The sequence below is a fragment of the Pipistrellus kuhlii genome, unplaced genomic scaffold (assembly GCF_014108245.1).
Source record: "Pipistrellus kuhlii isolate mPipKuh1 unplaced genomic scaffold, mPipKuh1.p scaffold_m20_p_1, whole genome shotgun sequence".
NCBI lineage: Eukaryota > Metazoa > Chordata > Mammalia > Chiroptera > Vespertilionidae > Pipistrellus > Pipistrellus kuhlii.
In genome coordinates this window covers 106,947,513-106,967,800 of record NW_023425404.1, presented here as the reverse complement: position 1 = coordinate 106,967,800, position 20,288 = coordinate 106,947,513, and the positions used below count along the sequence as shown (strand labels likewise).

At 38.5% G+C, this 20,288-nt stretch overlaps 1 protein-coding gene across 1 annotated transcript in view; it reads left to right on the top strand.

The window, feature by feature from the left end:
• Positions 1 to 20,288, top strand: part of CUBN (cubilin) — a 291,544-nt gene that overhangs the window by 56,898 nt on the left and 214,358 nt on the right. Inside the window, exons 23-25 of the mRNA XM_036459129.2 lie at positions 10,846 to 11,038; positions 19,079 to 19,239; positions 20,012 to 20,193. Coding sequence (XP_036315022.1) covers positions 10,846 to 11,038; positions 19,079 to 19,239; positions 20,012 to 20,193 — 536 coding nt within the window. The remainder of the gene's footprint in view (positions 1 to 10,845; positions 11,039 to 19,078; positions 19,240 to 20,011; positions 20,194 to 20,288) is intronic.

The window sequence follows — 20,288 nt, the reverse complement described above, 5'->3', positions numbered from 1 at the left end:
ATCATGAGAGAATCATTGATCAACTGCCTTCTGCACGCCCCTTCTGGGGACTAAGCCAGAAACCTGTGCCTGTGCCCTGACTGGGAATCAAAATGTGACCTTGTGCCAAAACCGGTTTGGCTCAGTGGATAGAGCATCGGTCTGCAGACTAAGGGGTCCCAGGTTCGATTTCAGTCAAGGGCATGTACATTGGTTGCAGGCACATCCCCAGTCGGGGGTGTGCAAGAGGCAGCTGGTTGATGTTTCTCTCTCACCGATGTTTCTAGCTTTCTATCCCTCTTCCTTCCTCTCTGTAAAAAATCAATAAAATATATTAAAAAAAGAAATAATTAAAAACAAAACAAAACAAAAAAAAGTGACCTCCTGGTTCATAGGTTGACTATCAACCACTGGGTCACGCCAGCTGGGCAAGGAAGATATTTTATCCATCTTTGAAGGATAGGTGATTGACTATCTAACGATTGTGTTTGTATTTAGCATGTACTAAAACCACCGTGATATCAATAAAATCAATCATTTTTCTTGGGAGGAGGGTGGGGGGAAGAAAATATCTAATAGTAATATTCCTAATCTTCTACCCATTCTCATTTCTGAATTGGCGTTGCCTGCACAGAGAAACCAGGGATTTGGAAAGGGAGGACTTGGCTTTGAATTTTTATCTTTGGCATGTTGAAACTAAGTGTTTTTAAAACTTAACCTCTGGGAGTCTCAGAACCCCCCTCATCCATACCTCTCTAAAAAGTGGAGGGTATAATAACTGGCTCTCTCACATAGTTGGGGACAATAAAAGGAGACATTTTATGGGAAAATTACACAGTTGCTGGGAAACACAACTGTGACAGGTGTAAAATAGAACGATTGATGTCCAGGTGCAGTTTTGAACACTAGCGGCTGTGGTGAGTTAGCTTACATTCATACCCATTTGACTTGGTCACCTGTGAGGGAAAATTCAAAGCCAATGGTGTGACTGCCGAACAGCGAATTGTAGAGCAAAATGTTAGAGTTTGATTAGGGAGGTTTCTTCTTTCCTAAAGGAAGCAATTCAACATTAATTTTATCTTCCCTCAAGGCTTCACTTGGAAGAATAAGCCAAAGATGCCAAAAGAAGCTGATGATGGTTCCTGGTTTGACTATTATTTAGCACATATCTAGAAAACCTGAGGTCAGATGGGTTCATGCAGACACAAATGTCTCATAAGTGCCAAGACCGGTTTGGCTCAGTGGATAGAGTGTCGGCCTGAGGACTGAAGGGTCCCGGGTTCGATTTCGGTCAAGGACATGTACCTAAGTTGTGGGCACATCCCCAGTAGGGGGTGTGCAGGAGGCAGCTGGTTGATGACTCTCTCTCGTCGATGTTTCCAACTCTCTATCCCTCTCTCTTCCTCTCTGTAAAAAAAATAAAATAAAATATATTTAAAAACAAACAAACAAACAAAAAACAAATGACTCAAAAGTGATTTCAGAAAGCACCACTTATAGATGATCCCTAATGTTACTGCATAAGGCGAGGAGGGGAGATAGTGGCAGTTCCCCATAATCTAGGGTTTCTCTAAGAGATTCATTCTCAGATCCTTTTATTCTATTCCTGTCACCCAAATTGTATGGGGCTGATATCATCACTGCTTGTGGATTGGAGGGATTATCCATGTTTTGGATTTTCCCCTTTTATAATGAGTTGAATGCTGTTACTAAAAGTTTTTGAAAATGCTTGGTGGAGGCAAAGAAACATCATGATTTTTAGAAAAAAAATCATGCAGCTTTGTGATTTTGTAATGATCCACCGGGGAAATTTGTGTATTTTCTCTTTACTTTCCTGAAATTTTTTTCTTTTTAAGGTTGGTCAGAAAGAAAGATCTGTGAGGCCTGTCAATAGTTGTCTTTGATCTTCAGAGATATCCTTTTCCATTGCAGCTCGGTTGAATATACTAATAGTGAGTGGGAGAAATATACTTTTCTTTTTCATCTCTTTGTAAATGTTGTTATAATATACTATCACAAAAGGTGAAGAGCCTTTGGAAAGGAGTCTTCCTTTGACAACATGAGTTTTAAACAAGAGGCACTTTTATGTTTGCATTTTGTATGGATATAATAAGAATTATGCCAACAGATGATTGTGGGGATACATTCAATTTTACTTATTTATGCTTATTACAAAGCATAAGATGAAACAAAAGCCTAGCATTAATATTTATCTGTATTAATATTATTCTAAAAAGAGCCTTTTATTCTGTCGAGGGAAGAAAACATGAACATTGATATAGACTTCAGTGTTAGATAAGAGGAGTTACTAGCCTTTCAAGAAGTAGACACAGTAAGTTCAGAGAGCCAATGTTCTTTTCCCTATAAAGTTGGGTATTCTAAATTCATAAAACTGCAATCAAATTTTAACATTGAATATTATTGTTAATATTTATAACAGGTGTACCTTCAAATATTTTGTATTGATCTATTTTAATTTTATTTATTATTTATTTGATATCTGAATTATTTATTGGATTTTCTTTAGGGAGCCAACTTATTTTTGCACAGAACTTTTAAACTTTTAATATAATATAGATTTTTTTCAAAATCCTCACCCCAGGATATACTTTTATTGATTTTAAAGAGAGAGGAAAAGAGAGAAAGAAAAATAATACACCAGTTGCCTCTTGGGGATCACACCCACAACCCACAACCCTGACCAGCTTTTTGGTATAAGAGACAAACCTTCAACCAACTGAGCCACCTGGCTGGGGCCTTAACATAGATTTTTATTTTGCAATTATTGTAAGTAATTTAGTAAGTAAAATTCATCTGGAGTTTTAAAAATGTGTATATCCATGTAATCACTACCCCATTCAAGATACATAGCACTTTATCATCCAAGAAAATATCCTAGTGTTTCCTTGATCAATCTCTCCACATGTTCCATCTCAACAACTAAAGACCTGATTATTATCACTATTGATTAGTTCTGCCTATTCAAAAGGCAGGTATGAGTAGGAACATGCAGTATGCACCCTTTTATCTTTGGCTTCTTTGTTTAGCATAATGCTATTATAATTTGTTTATGTTGTATTTATAACTAGTTTTTTTTTTCTTTTTCTTTATTTTAAAAATATATATTTTATTGATTTCAGAGAGGCAGGGAAAGGGAGAAAGAGATAGAAACATCAATGATGAGAGAGAATCATTGATTAGCTGCCTCCTGCACAATCCCTTCAAGGGATTGAGCCTGCAACCCGGATATGTGCCCTTGAACAGAATTGAATCTGGAACCCTTCAGTCCACAGGCCAATGCTTTATTCACTGAGTCAAACCAGCTAGGACATTTTTTAATTATTATAATAATTAATAAGTAAGCCTTTGTATGAATATACCATAACTTGATTATTTGGACAGTGAGGTTTTTCTAGTTTTTAGCTACTATGAAATAGGCTACTGTGAACATTGATATACAAGTTTTTTGTGGACTTGTGTTATCCTTTCTGTTGGGGCAATACCTAAGAATAGAATTTCTGCACCATGTGGTAATATTATGTTTAACTAGAGGCCTGATGCACAAAATTTGTGCAAGGGGCTCGGTCCTTGCATCCCTGGCTGCCTTGTGACCACACACTCTGTCCACTGATAGTTCTGGAAGATCGTTCCAGAAGGTCATCCCACCATCTGGTCTCAATTAGCATATTAGCTCTTTACTATATAGGATTTTATGAGAAACTGCTAGACATTTTTAATAAAGTGATTATATCATTTTATATTCCCACCTACAATAAATGAGAATTCTACTTTCTCCTCATCTTTGCCAACTCTTGGTATAGTCAGTCTTCTCATTTTTAGCCTCTAGTAGTTGTGTAGTGGTGCCTCACTATTGTTTTAATTTGCATGTCTCTGGTGATTAATAGTGCCGAGTACCTTTTATTATCTTTATTGATATATACTTATATATCTTGTTTTGTGAGGTGTACAATTAAAATAATTTTGTTCACTTATACTTGTACTGGAGGCTTGGTAAATGAAAATTCGTTCACTGGGAGGGGTATCAATCAGCCCAGCCTCTCACAGTCCAGGAGCCCTGCAGGAGCAAGCCTAAGTCACAGTCTGGCCTCCCTCTGTGGAAGGCTCTGGGCTGATCAGGAGAAGGCACCTCCCGCATCACCCTGTTGTTGCTGCCACAGCTGGCCATAGCTACTGTGAACCCCAGACCTCACTGCCACTGTGGCTTTGTCCAGATGGGAACACATTCGCCCTAATTAGCATATTACCCTTTATTAGTATAGATTATTTGTCTTATTATTGTTATATGCTTTAAATTCTGGTCACAAGTATGTCCTTTGCCAGATAAATGTATTGCAAATATTTTCTCCTAGTATGTACAGCTAGCATCTTATTTTTCTTGATGGTATTGTTTGAAGAACAGAAGTTTAATATATCCTTTTCTTCTGTATGGTTAGTGTTTTCATATTTTGGCTAAGAAATGTGTAGCTATTAAAGCTGTGAAGATTTTCCTCTGTGCATTCTTCTACAAATTTTGTTGTTTTATTTATTTTACATTTATGTTTATAATCCACTTTGAGTTAATTCTTCTATATCATGTGAGTTTTGTATCCAAGTTTGTTTCTTTGCTTGGCAAATGGAATTTAGTTGTCCAAACACTATATTTTCAAAAGATTCTTATCTTGTATTCTGTTTCTTGTTAATCTCATTTATTAGATCTAGTAATTTTTTAGTAGATTCCTTAGTATATTCTATAGTCAATCATATCTATAAATAAGGATAGTTTTATTTTTTCTTTTCTTTCTTTATTTTTTTAAAATTTTGTTTTATTGTTTAAAGTATTACAAATAGTAGTACATATGTCTCCCTTTTTCCTCCATTGACCTCCCCCCAGCATCCCTACCCTGTGGCACGTGTCTTATCCCCCGCCCCCCAGTATCTTGTGTCCATTGGTTGTGCTTATATGCTTGCATACAAGTCCTTCTGTTGAACCCTTTCCCCCCTTCCCAACACTCCCCAGCCTTCCTGCTGTAATTTGGCAGTCTGTTTGATGCTTTACTGCCTCTGTATCTATCTTTTTGTTTATTAGGTTGTAATGTCTTTATTTTCCATAAATGACTGAGCTCATATGGTATTTTTCTTTCATTGCCTGGCTTATTTCACTTAGCATAATGCTCTCCAGTTCCATCCATAGCAGCATAGTATGCCATTGTATAGATGTACCATAATTTTCTAATCCATTTATCTGCTGATGGGCACTTAGGCTGTTTCCAAATCTTAGTTATTATAAATTGTGCTGCTATGAACATAGGGGTGCATTTATCCTTTTTGATTGGTGTTTCTGTTTTCTTGGGATATATTCCTAGAAGTGGGGTCACTGGGTCAAATGGGAGTTCCATTTTTAGTTTTTTGAGAAAACTCCATAATGTTATAGGTGATAACATTGGCAAATATAGTCTCCTGTCCAGTGGGCTTTCTTGTTGTTTTGTTGATGGTTTCTTTTGCTATGCAGAAACTTTTTATTTTGATGTAGTCCCATTTGTTTATTTTCTCTTTAGTTTCTATTGCCTTAGGTAAAGTATTGGTGAAGAAATTGTTTTGGTATTTCTGAGATTTCTCTGCCTGTGGATTCCTCTAGTATTTTTATGGTTTCCTGGCTTATGTTTAAATCATGTATCCATTTTGAGTTTATTTTTGTGTATGGTATAAGTTGGTGGTCTAGTTTCATTTTTTTTTTTTTTGCATGTATCTGCCCAATTTTCCCAATAACATTTATTAAAGAGACTATTTTGTCTCCATTGTATATGTTCATGCCTCCTTTGTGGAATATTAATTGGGCATAGTCATTTGGGTCGATTTCTGGGTTCTCTATTCTATTCCATTGGTCTATATATCTGTTCTTGTGCCAGTACCAGGCTGTTTTGAGAACAGTGGCCTTGTAATACAGCTTGAAATCTGGTATTTAGATCCCATCTACTTTGTTCTTCTTTCTCAGGATTGCTGCAACTATTCGGGGTCTTTTTTATTCCAGATGAATTTTGGAGAGTTCGTTCTAGATCTCCGAAATATGCCATTGGTATTTTTATGGGGAGTGCATTGAATCTATAAATTGCTTTGGGTAGTATGGACATTTTGATGATGTTGATTCTACCAATGCATGAACACAATATGTTATTCCATCTGCTTATGTCTTTCTCTGTCTCTTTTTTCAGTGTCATGTAGTTTTTCATGCATAGATCTTTTACCTCCTTAGTTAAGTTTATTCCTAGTTATCTTTTTAAAAAAAATATATATTTTATTGATTTTGTACAGAGAGGAAGGGATAGAGATAGAGAGTTAGAAACATCAATGAGAGAGAGTCATTGATCAGCTGCCTCTTGCACACCCCCTACTGGGGATATGCCTGCAACCAAGGTACATGCCCTTGACCAGAATCAAACCCGGGTCCTTTCAGTCCCCAAGCCGATGCTCTATCCATTGAGCCAAACCGGTTTCGGCTATTCCTAGTTAACTTAATTTTTTTAATGCGATGTTAAATGGCATTGCTTTTTTTAGTCTCTTTTTCTACAAGTTCACTATTGGTGTATAGAAATGCCATAGATTTCTTGGTGTTAATTTTGTATCTAGTCATTATTTAATATGATAGCATGCTAAGCCTCCAGGTGTTTTATTTTTTTGGATTGTTTTTATTGTAGTTGATTTCCAGTTTTATGACATTGTGATCTGAGAAGATGCTTGATATGATTTCTATCTTCTTGAATTTGAAGAGACTTTGCCTGTGACCCAACATATGGTCTATCTTTGAAACTGACCCATGTGCACTTGAGAAGAATGTATGTTCTGTGGCTTTTGGGTGAAATTTTATGAAGATATCAATTAATTCCATCTGATCTAGTGGGTCATTTAGGATTGATGTTTCTTTGCTGATTTTTTGTTTAGAGGATTTGTCCAATGGTGATAGTGGGGTATTAAAGTCTTCTACTATGTTTGTATTGCCGTCCATCTCTTCCTGGTGGGGCTTGACAGGGGACCTCAGGCTGTGCCCCTGCTCCAGTGCTGGAACAGGGAACCTCGGGGTATTTTCTCCACCCCGGGCTGGGGGACCTCAGGCTGTGTCCCCTACCCCAGTAGGGTTTAACGGAGAATCTGGGGCTGTGCCTCCGCACCCAGCAGGGTTTGATAGAGGATCTGGGGCTGTGCCTCCCCACCCAGCAGGGATTGATGTGGGACCTGAGGCTGTGCCCCCTCACTCCTGGCAGTACTTGACGGGGGACCTCAAGGCATGCTCCCTGCCCTGTGGGGTTTGATGGGGGACCTCAGGTCACATCCTCAGTCTGGTGAGGTTTGACTTAATGTGTGTCCCCCTTGCCCTGGGGCTGGGCTAGGGGAACCTCAGGCTGCGCTGCCTGCCCTGGTGCCAGGCTGAGGGACCTGAAGGTGTGCTGGAAGACTGAGGCTGTGCCCCCTGCCTGGAAGGGCTTGACAGGAGACATGAAGCTGTGTCTTCCATCATGCAGGGCTTGATGTGGGACCTGAGGCAGAGCCCTCTGACCAGTGCCAGGCCAGGGGACCTGAGGCTGGAATCCCTGGATAGTGGGCTTAATGAGGTGGGTCCAGCTTGGTCTGGATCTCACCCTATGGTGGTGGGGCTGGCTGGTTCTGTGTCTCATGCAATTTTGAGGCACTGAGGGTGGGTGAGGATTTGACTCTGGGTGCCAAGGCACACCCCAGACTTTGACAAGAGGAAGATTTTCATATAAATTTTATTAATTTTCTTTCATCTCTGAAACTTGTATTATAAAGGGGAAATAGAAATATTAAAATATTTCCTCTAATTAAATCCTTTTAATGTGCATGAATTTCATGCACTGGGCCACAAGTATAAATATAATTAAATGATAGAAATAAAATTGCATTAAAAAATGTCAGGTAGACAGAATTGTACTATTATTATCATTGCTATGGAGAGGGACTAGTTTAGTACCCGTTACTCATCAGGGCTGGAAATAATCAATTTCTATAATTTAGAATTAATAGAGATTATAAAATATTAAAGAATATCATCTTACTTGGGAGAGAGTGGAGGGGGTAATATGGTGGAGATTAGATATTTATCCTACCCCTTTTCATTTTCAATATATTATGTAATACTAGAAGCATGGTGCACAGATTTATGCGCTGGTGGGGTCCCTTGGCCTAGCCTGTTGACATCCCCCAAGGCGTCTCTGATTGCAAGAGGGTGCAGGCCAGGCCAAGGGATCCCATTAGTGCATGATTGGGGTGGGAGGGACCAAGAGAGGGCTCCAGGGCATGTCCTGCCCATCTCACCCAGTCCTGATCAGCTGGACCCCATCAGTAAGCTAACCTACCGATTGGAGCACTGTCCCCTGGTGGTCAGTGCACATCATAGCGACTGGCCGAATGGTTGGGCACTTTGCATATAAGGCTTTTATTATATAGGATAATTTTAATGGATATTTACTAGATGTGATCTTGGCTAATAATATAATAAGTGAAAATTAATAATGGTTAATAAATTCCTATTTGTATGTGAAGGCCTATTAGAGAAAATATGTTCATATAAAAACAATCATAATAAAATATATTTAAGACTCAAATTGCCATTTGCTTAAAATTTTATTGAGCAAGAGGAAACTAATTCTACCTGATTAGGAAAGGCTTCACAGAGGAAGTGATATTTGAATTTGACCTTAAATGATTAAGTTAGAATTTATTTGTTAAATGGTGTTTGGGGAAAGGGGGAAGTTGTTAGATAAAACATTTCAGACAAAGTGAAGTGTAAAGATCATTTGAATACATCAGGATCTGTGTTTACCTTTGTGCCAGTAACAGAAAAATAAAATTAATATGTACATCAAAATTTCATCAAGGATTAATAAACATCCCACTATTATGTAGCAATAATGACTTGCATCTGGACAAAGTACAGGAAAATTACTCATCATTACTTCTCAAAAATTTCATTAAATTAGGTTTCTTTACATATGAACCTGATTACACATACCTTTCTCCTTCAGAATAATTGCAAGTTGCATTAGAACTAGTCAATGGGATTGCATTTCCTTTCTGGGAGTAGAGTGGGTAAGCAAAGAAAAATGATCTCTTTAAGTACAAATGGCATGAACCAATAATTTGCTCTAGATATTTGATTTACTGGCTGAAGCTACCTGAATGTCAGGGTGGTCAATGAGTCTCAGTTCTTCCAGCTCAGGATCATAGCCTTTACTTAATCTATGTCCATGTGATCCATGAATTTTTATGTTAGCAATACTATTACTGGGTCTGAAATACTTAATCTACAACCTCTCTGCCACTTCTCTCTCTCTCTGATCTCTCTCCCTCCCTCTCCTGTCTTTTCCCTCCCTCTCCCTCCCCTCCCTCCTCTCCTCCCTCCCTCTCCCCTCCCCTCCCCTCCCTCCCTCCCCTCCCCTCCCTCCCTCCTCTCCCCCCTCCTCCCCTCCCTTCCTCTCCCTTCCCCTCCCTTCCCCTCCCCTCCCCTCTCCTCCCTTTCTTTTTCCCTTAAGTAATATCCTAGCAGATGACATATATATGGAAAGGATATGATATTCGTCTTTGAAGCTAAATATCCCTCTCGATTCCTTCAATACAGTAAATCCTTGATTGTTTGCTGCTTTAAGCTGAGTAAACAAAATAATTGGTGAATGCCTGGTATTCTGAGGGCTGTACGGAGGTAGTAGAGCCTATAATATTTGCTATATGTCTCTGCTCTCAATGTCAGCGGTTCCTCTGTTACTCTTGAGTATGATTACACAACAGTGACCAGGAAAATAGCATACCTAAACATCCTCATTTTCTTTTTTTACTCATAATTAAGTAGAATAGTGCATTATCATCCAAAACATTTCAGTAGATCTGTGTCTATTCCTGGACCCTGGATTTATATTATTACTGAATTTAATTGAATATACATTAAAATGCATTGACACCAGATTTTCTTTGGGAAATATCCCAGATTTGGAGAGCATAAGAGGTTGAGTGGGTTGGTTAGTAAATATGGAATCTGAAGAACTGAAAAGGTAAAGTTAAAACTCTTAAAGTGGAACAGTTAATATTTTTTTAGGGCATAAAAGTGTCCAAGTACTATCTAAATATTTTGTGTGATCTAATTTATTCCCCATAATTTGTGCTCTGTTTTTCTTATACCTTTTTGGTCTATTTTGAAACCTAATGATAATTACTACCATTTATTGAGCACATACCATATGCTAATGCCTTTAATTGCATTGTCTCTAAGCCTTAAATGTGTACTCAAAGATAGTTACCATCTCCACTTTAGAGATGAGGCTCAGAGAAGTGAAGTAACTTGCCCAAGGGTGCATAGCTTGTCAGCATTTGAGCTGGGCACTGATTCATGGTCACTCTGACCTGAGTCTCATCTCCTTATGACTGAGGTACCTGCTTTGTCATTTCTCAAAAATGCATGCTTTGGTTAAAACCATTTGAAATGAAGCTTGTGAAAAAGAGAGCAGAACTAAATTATTTCTAAGCCCCCTTTATAATTTCTGTAGTTGAGTCTCATTTATAATGTTCATGGTAATTTGCCTGAATTAGAAACACTATACCATTTCTAAGAACATAAAACATTTGTTTACTTTCAATATATATAACAAATTTATACTACTTAGCTTAGGTTTACTATTAAAAATTGTTTTGCCTTTGAGATTTCAAAACTTCATTTTGAAATGAAATTACTCTTTGAACTTTCCAAAACAGTCTATTAAAAATCAAGTAAATTCACATAAATTAATCAAATGTGTATTACTGAATGTCTTATGAATGAAATGTAGCATGTTTTTTTTCTCTATTGTGGTCTATTTCTTTTCACAGTATGCTTGGAAGACTATACAGAAGAATCTGGTACATTTACTTCTCCAAACTTCCCCAATAATTACCCCCATAACTGGCAGTGCACTTACAGGATCACAGTGGGAACCACCCATCAGATTGCATTGCATTTCACGAACTTCTCCTTGGAGGAGGAAATTGGTGGAGAATGCCTAGGAGATTTTGTGGAAATTAAGTAAGCACCTTTGTTTCATCATAATGCTTTTCCTTATTTCCATTCACAATGTCTCCTGAAAAGATTAAGGAAAAAATATAGAGTTTCTCTATAAAACTCCTTACAGTTCGCTCTCTTATAAGACATAATGTTTTTCATTTGGAGCCTGACTTACCAGATGAAAAACAGAGAATTGCATAAGATTCCGATTGTTTTAAAGTGAGTCTTTTATTGCAAATATTTGAAAATAAACTCCAGATTTTATTTGAGCAGAGTAAACAAATGTACTACCACTTTGAAATTAGATACTAGTTATTGTTGCATATCTACTTTATATAAAATTAGTTTATATTTTAGGCTGTTCAGTTTCTATTTAGTCTAATTAGATCATAAAATGATGCTAAGATAGCAACCTTATCTTAAGGTTTTCACAAAGTTTTGTTGTTTATTTTTGTATTAAGTAAATAAGTCTAGGCTTGTCAATTTCAGTGCATGGCATTTTTTTCTTTAATTCTTTGAAAGAATGTGTTTAAAAGTTATATTTATAGTTAGCTTATCTATTGATATCTCTCCAGATCATTAAATTGAGTTAAATTTGGCTAATCAATTTGGCATACATCAGTTTTAAATATTTTATTGGCATTTCAAAAGCTTAGAATCTTATACTATTTCATGGTAAATTTAAATTTTATTCTATGATCTAAAATAAGGTACTAAAAAAGTCATACTTCTACTATATCATGCTAAAATAACATAATTTTCTTAATTTATAAGTTAAACATTGAACTTTTATATTGAGTGAATCATGTTTTTATTTTTTAAATTTCTTTATTGATTAAGGTATTACATATGTGTCCTCATCCCCATGTTACCCCTCCAACCCCCCCACTCATGCCCTCACCCCCGTTATCTATGTCCATTGGTTAGGCTTATATGCATACATACAAGTCCTTTGGTTGATCTCTCCCCATTATCCCCACCCTTCCCTACCTTACCTATGAGGTTTGATGGTCTGATCAATGTTTCTCTGTCTCTGGATCTGTTTTTGTTCATCAGTTTATATTGTTTACTAGAGGCTTGGTGCATGAAATTCATGCATGGGGTGTGTGTGTGTGTCCCACAGCCCAGCATGCAACCTCTCTAATCTGGGACCCCTCGAGGGATGTCTGACTTCCTGTTTAGGTACAATCAGGCCTAAATGGGCAGTCAGACATCCCTCTCACAATCCAGGACTGCTGGCTCCCAACTGCTTGCCTGCCTGCCTTCCTGATTGCCCCTAACTGCTTCTGCCTGCCAGCCTGATCACCCCTTAACCATTCTCCTGCCAGCTTATTTGATGCCTAACTGCTCCCTTTCCAGCCTGATTGCCCCTAACTTCCCTCCCCTGCTGACACAGTCACCCCTAACTGCCCTCCCTTGCCAGCCTGGTTGCCCCAAACTGCTCTCCCCTGCAGTCCTGGTCCCCCCAGCTACCCTCACCTGCCTGATCTAGTCATCCCTAACTGCCTTCCCCTGCCAGTTTCATCGCCCCTAACTGCTCTCACCTGTAGGCGTGGTCCCCACCGACTGCTCTCCCCTGCTGGCCTGAGTCCCTCCCCCCCCCACCAAGTGCCCTCCTTGCAGACTTGATTGCCCCCAACTGTCCTCCCTTGCAGGCCTGGTCCCTTGCAACTGACCTCCCTTGGTGGCTGTCTTGTGGCAGCTGTCTTATGTCTACATGGGGGCAGACATCTTTGACCACATGGGGGCAGCCATCTTGTGTGTTGGAGTGACAGTCAATTTGCATATTATTATTTTATTAGATAGGATTATACTCCATAAATGAGTGAGATCATGTGATATTTATCTTTTCCTGACTGGCTTATTTCACTTAGCATAATGCTCTCCGTGTCCATCCATGCTGTTGCAAATGGTAAGAATTCCTTCATTTTACCACAGCAGAGTATTCCATTGTGTAGATGTACCATAGTTTTCTAATCCACTCATCTGCTCATGGGCACGTAGGCTGTTTCCAAATCTTAGCTATGGTGAATTGAGCTGCTGTGAACATAGGGATGTATATATCCTTTCTGATTGGTGTTTCTAGCTTCTTGCGATATATTCCTAGAAGTGGGGTCACTGGGTCAAATGGGAGTTCCATTTTTAGTTTTTTAAGAAACTCCATACTGTTCTCCCCGGTGGTTGCACTAGTCTGCATTCCCACCAGCAGTGCACAAGGGTTCCTTTTTTCTCCACATCCTCACCAACAATTGTGGTTTGTTGATTTGCTGTTGATAGCCATTCTGTCAGGTGTGAGATGATACTCCATTGTCATTTTAATTTGAATCTCTTGGATAATTAGTGACTTTGAGCATGTTTTATATGTCTTTTGGCCTTCCTTTTGCCTTTTTTCAGTGTCCTGTAGTTTTACCTCTTTAGTTAATTTTATTCCTAGGTATCTTAATTTTTTGGTGTGATGATAAATGATATTGCTTTTTTAGTCTCTCTTTCCATAAGTTTATTATTAGTGTACAGAAATGCCATAGATTTCTTGGCATTAATTTTGTATCCTGCTATATTGCTGAATTCATTTATTAAGTCCAATTAATTTTTGTAGGAGTCTCTAGGGTTTTCTATGTACAATATCATGTCATCCGTAAATAAGGACAGTTTTACTTTTTCTTTTCCAATTTGGATGCCTGTTATTTTTTCTTCTTGTCTGATTGCAATGGTTAGTACTCCCAGTACTATGTTGAATAGGATTGGTAAAAAAGGGCATCCTTGTCTTGATCCTGTTCTTAAGGGAAATGGTTTTAATTTTTGTCCATTGAGTATGATGTTGGCTGTGGGTGTGTCATATATGGATTTTATTATGTTGAGGTATGATCCTTGTATTCCCACCTTGCTGAGAGTTTTTTTCAAGGAAGGGGGTTGATTTTGTCAAGTGCTTTTTCTGTGTCAATTGATATGACTATGTATTTTTTTACCTCTCAATTTATTTATGGGATGTATCAGGTTTATTGATTTGCGGATATTATATCATTCTTGCATCCCTGAGATAAATCCTACTTGATCATGATGTATGATCTTTCTGATGTACTGCTGGAGCTGATCTGCTAGAATTTTGTTGAGGATTTTGGCGTCTATGTTCATGAGGGATATTGACCTATAATTGTTTTGTCTTTATCTGATTTTGGTATTAGGATAATGCTGGCTTCATAGAATGAGCTTGGAAGTGTTCATTCCTCTTGAATTGTTTTGGAATAGTCTGAGGAGGATAGGTTTTAGTTCTTCCTTAAATGTTTGGTATAACTCCCCTATGAAGCCGTCTAGCCCTGGATTTTTGTTTGCTGGCTGCTTTTTGATGATTGCTTCAATTTCTTCCATAGTTATTAGCCTATTGAGATTTTTAGAATCTTCCTGATTGAGTTTTGGAAGGTTTTATTTTTCTAGGAATATGTCAATTTCCTCCAGGTTGTCTACTTTATTGGAATAGAGTTGGTCATAGTATTTTTTAACAATCCTTTGTATTTCTATGGGGTCTGTTGTTATTTCTCCCCTTTCATTTCTGATATTTTTTATGTGGGTCTTCTCTCTTTGCTTATTGGTTAGCCTGGCTAGAAGTTAAACAATCTTGTTTATTTTTTCAAAGAACCAGCTCTTGGTTTCATTGATCTTTTGCATTTTTTTTTTCTCTAGGTCATTTCTTTCTGATCTTTATTATCTCCTTCCTTCTTCTCACTCTGGGCTTTTCTTGTTGCTCTCTTTCTAATTCTTTGAGTTGTAGAGTTAGATGATTTACTACCTTTCTTTCTCTCTTTCTTTCTTTCTTTCTTTCTTGCTTGCTTGCTTGCTTGCTTGTAGGCCTGTAGAGCTATAAACTTCCCTCTTAGGCCTGCTTTCATTGTGTCTCATAGATTTTGGATTGCTGTGTTTTTATTGTCATTAGTTTCCAGGATGTTTTTAATTTCTTCTTTGATCTAATTGATAACCCTATCATTATTTAATAGCATGCTATTCAGTTTCTAAGTGTTTGAGTTTTTTTGGATTGTTTTTATTGTAGTTTATTTCTAATATGATGCCTTAGTGGTCTGAGAAGATGCTTGGTAGAATTTCAATCTTCTTGAATTTGGGGATACTTTGCTTTTGACCCAATATGTGGTCTTATTTGCAAATGTCTTATGTGCACTTGAGAAGAAAGTATATTCCGTGGCTTTGGGGTAAAATGTTCTAAAGATGTCAATTAAATCCATCTGATCTAGTGAGTCATTTAGGATTGCTATTTCTTTGCTGATTTTTTGTCTAGAGGATTTATTCAGTGATTCAGTGTATTAAAGTCCCCTGCTATGATTATATTGTTGTCAATCTCTCCTTGATATCTTCAAGAAGTTTTATTATGTAATTGGATATCCCTGCATTGGATGCATATATGTTTATCAGGATTATATCCTCTTGTTGTATCAATCCCTTTAGTATTATGAAGTGGCCTTCTTTATCTCTTGTTATGGTCTTTACTTTGAGGTTTATTTTGTCAGATATAAGTATTGCTACCCCAGCTTTTTTTCATTTCCATTTGCCTGAAAGATATTTTTCCATCCCTTCATTTTCAGACTGTGTGAGTCCCTTGTTCTGAGGTGGATCTCTTGTAGACAGCATATATATGGGTAGTGTTTTTGTTTTTGTTTTTTTCCATTCAGTCACTTGATTGGAACATTTAGTTCATTTATGTTTAAAGTTATTATTGAAAGGAACTTGTTTGTAGTCATTTCTATTTTTGTGCCTATGTTCCTTCTTACCTTTTTATTTCTTCTTTTTACAGCATTCCCTTTAGCATTTCTTGCATTGCTGGCTTGGTAGTGATAAACTCCCTTAGCCTTTTTGTTTTCTTTCTGCAAAGCTCCTAATTTCCCCTTCAATTTTGATTGATAGTGTTGCTGGATAAAGTATTCTTAGATTCAGTCCTTTGCTTTGCACTTTGTATACCTTCTTCCATTCCCTTCTAGCTTGATGTGTTCTTGTTGAGAAATCATTTGATAATCTAATGGGGGATCATTTGTAGGTAACTTTCTATCTCTTTCTTGCAGCCTTTAAGTTTCTCTCTTTGTCATTAACATTTGCTATTGTAATTATGATATGTCTTGGTGTGGGTCTTTTTGGATTCATCTTGCTTGGTACTCTCTGTACTTGTGTAACTTTTTTCTTCCCCATATCCAGGAAGTTGTCTGTCATTATTTATTCAAATAGATTTTCTAATCCTTGCTGCTCTTCTTGTCCTTCTGGCAGTCCTATTATACATATGTTACTTCATTTCATGTTGTCCTAAAGCTCCCTTAAGCTCTTCTCCTGCTTTTTAATTTTTTTCTCCAGTTGCTGTTCAGATTGAACTTGTTTTTCTACCTTATCTTCTAACTCTCTAATTTGGTCCTCTGCTTCTTCTAGTCTGCTACTGAAATCTTCCATGGTGTTTTTGATTGTACTTATATTACTTTTGACTTTTTCCAGTTTTTTGCATAGGTTGTTGATTTTCTCATTTATCCAGTATATAAATTATATGACTATTATTCTTCTGAATCTTTTTCTGTTATGTTCATGCTTCAATTTCACTAATTTCTTTCTTGGTGACTCATTTTCTTTCCTCTGGGGATTGTGTAGTCTCCACATTCTGACTCTCACCAGAAGATTCAAACATCGAGTTGTGTGGTCCTGATCCATGTGCAGTTGGAGCTTTGCACCTCCCAAGTGTCACTGAAGAGCTCTGACATAAGATGTGTGGCTGCCATGGGTTGGTGTGAACCAGACTCGCCCAGAGGCAGCGTTATGAGTGCTCAGTTTGGCCTCATGTGCTCACCTAGAATCAGGGACCCTGCCTGCACCACACTGAAACAGAGACCCCGCTGGCATGTGCCAAAAATCAGAGTCCCCTATCATGTGCCAGGAGTTAGAGTTCCCTTGTGCCTGCACCAAGAATCCAGTATCAGAATCTCTGTTGCTTTGTGCGGCCTCACACTGAGAATCAGGGTCCCTGTGCGCGCATGCACCAAGCATTGGAGTCGCTGGCTCTTAGTGTAAATGCACTGGGAGTCAGGGATCCCAGGTGCACGTGATAAGAAACAGAGTTAAGTCACTGGTGCTCAGTGCTGCCTCCACCCGGAGAATCAGGGTCCTGGTCAGCTTGGGGGACTAAGTTACACAGTAGCACTGTGTGAGCAGGAGGTCCACTCCTGCGCTGTGGAAAACAGACTTCTGTGTGCGCCCTGCGTGGGCTTCGGGTTTGATCGCCCAATAATGTTGTGGGGAACAGAATTCCCAGTGTCTTTGTGCTTTCAGGCTCCAATTCCTGTAGCGGTACTGGGGTCAGTGCGAGGGGCGGGTCTATCAGTTACTATGGCATTGCCCGCAAGCCTGCAGGGAGGGGATAGGCTTCTTGACTCACAGAAATCTGCAGCTGGGATATTTGGATTCTTGGTGTCTGTAGGTCTGCAGGTGTGGTAGCAGGTGTCTGTCCCCAGTGGCTGCAGGGTCCTGGTTTGCATCTGAGACAAGACTGGGTGGTGCTGAGGCCTGGATCCTAGTCTCAAGCAGCTCTGGTTTTCCAGATGGCATGGTTTCTGTGCCTAAGCTGGCCGTCCTTGAGTGTCTGCGGTGGGAGTGGGGCTTTGCCATCTAAGACTGCCTGGCAGACCTGCAGAATCTAACTCCCTAGCTCACACACACTCACCACACACATCCACACACTCCTCTATTGCTCCCTCACTCTCTCACACTCTCTCCCTCCTTACCTTCCTGCCAGTTGCCATTTTCCTTCACTGAATCATGTTTTTAAAAAATTAATTTTTATTATGGAAAGTATTACAGATGTTCTCTTTGTTGCTTTTTTTTCATTGACCCTCTCCACCCTACAACCACTCTTCCCAGACCTTTACCAAACTATTATCTGTGTCCAAAGACTATGCATAAATACATATAAGTTATCCAGTTAATCTCACCCCACCCCACTCACTCTCACAACCTGCCTTCCCTCTGAAATGCATCAGTCTGTTCCATGCTTCTATGTTTTTGAATCTATTTTGTTAATCAGTTTATTTTGTTCATTAGATTTCACATACGAATGAGATCATATGATACTTCTCTTTCCCTTATTGGCTTACAGGCCTAGCTGGTTTGACTCAGTGAATAGAGCAAAGGCCAAGGACTGAAAGGTCCTGGGTTTGATTCTGGTCAAGGGCATGTACTTAAGTTGCAAACTCAATCCCTAGCCCTGGTCAGAGTGCCCGAGGGAGGCAACCAATCAATGTCTCTGTCTCTCCCCCTCCCTTCCACTTTCTCTAAATATCAATGATAAAATATCCTCTGGTGAGGATTTAGAAGGGCAAAAGAAATCAACCATTACAGATTATATACTAGAGTTAAGAACCGAAAAGTTATTGAGAAAAGAATTATTTTAATAATTTTGGTAGTTAGTTCAGTTGTTCATTAGATTCCACATACGAGTGAAATCAAAAGAAAAAAGGGGAAGTAACTCATTGACATGGACAACAGTGTGATGATGCGGAGGGAATAGTGAGGGGTGGGTGGAAGTAGAAGAGGGTACAGGGAGTAAATGATGATGGGAAAAATAAAATTTAATTAAAATATTTTCTATATAAGTCAAATGTGATATAGTACATCTTGAAAATTTTCATAGAAGAAACATTTTTTAGAAGAAAAACATTTAAAGCTTCTCTGTAAAATTAAGCAACATTTGTTTACATGTATTAACATGTATAATTATGAGTTCTCTGTCTGGTGCTCTCTGACATTTGCCAGATACTTTATTTGAGAAGACGACTAAAGACTTCGAAGTTAGCCATTGATTATATAAAATGTTATGCCAACCATAACTAATGGTTATTCTTTATTAAATTATCCAAGTACTATTTGTTAAATTGAAAAGTTAAAATGATGTTTTTTACAGTATTTTTGAGAAACATTGATTGACATAAATTAATGTGTTTGCAATCTGAAAGTTTAAATAATGTTAAATGTTTATACAGTAATATTATCAATAACCTGATGAGTGTTTTCATCTGTATTTTGTCACAGAGATGGAGGCTATGAAACGTCACCACCTCTGGGAAAATACTGTGGCTCAAATCCACCTCCAAGAATCATCTCTCACAGTAATAAATTATGGTTGCAATTTAAGAGTGATTTCATAGAGTCAAAGTCTGGATTCTCAGCTTACTGGGATGGATCACTAACAGGTAAAAAGCAAATAATTATCTTTTATTGGTGAGTCCAGTTGGGTTGGTTTCTTACTTCTTGCATTGCCATACTGTAATCCATATTTTTCCATCTGTGTCTTTTGATTACTATCTATAATATTAAAATGGTAGTATGCTAATTAGACTGGACAGCCAAACAGCCTTCTGGATGTTATTCTGGATGTCCTTCTGGACAAAGCCACAGCAGAAAGGGCTGAGGCAGAGGCAGAGGCAGAGGCAGGCAGTTATGGGCAATCAGGCAGGTAGACGAGTGATTAGGGGTGATCAGGCAAAGAGGCAGTGGTTAGGAGCAACCAGGCAGACAGGTGAGCAGTTAGGGGTGATCAGGCAGGCAGGCAGGCAGAGGGGTTAGAGGCAATCAGGCAGGCAGGCAGGCAAGTGGTTAGGAGCCAGTGGTCCCAGATTGTGAGATGGTGCCCCATGCATGAATATCATGCACCAGGTGTCTAGTTTTCAATAAACTTCAACATTGTAAATACTTCTGAATTCACAGCAGCCTTTTGTTTTTGAACTACATAGTAAGGGAAAATGGTTTGATTCCCTCGTATATTTAATCAAACTGGTCATCTTGGTTAGGAAAAGGAAAGTACATTGATATAAATTAAGATTCTAGGCTAGCTACTCTTTGGTAATGTAGTTGCTTTGTCTTGGTTTAAAGAGGAGTAATTATAGCACCCGTTTGATATAGAGGAGAAGATTCAATGTGACCAAGAAAGAAAGTTATGCACCATACCATCTCTTTCTTCTGTAGGCTGTGGGGGCAATCTCACCACTCCCACTGGCACCTTCACATCTCCCAACTACCCGATGCCCTATTACCACAGCTCCGAATGCTACTGGTGGCTGAAAGCCAGCCAGGGCAGCCCGTTTGAACTGGAATTTGAGGAGTTTCACTTGGAGCATCATCCAGACTGCACTTTAGATTATCTGGCCGTATGTACACCGTTTCAGTTGTATCACTCACTGCTTCCTCTTTGCCCAACGCACATAAATGCATTTATTTTTTATTTTATTGTATTTTATTTTAT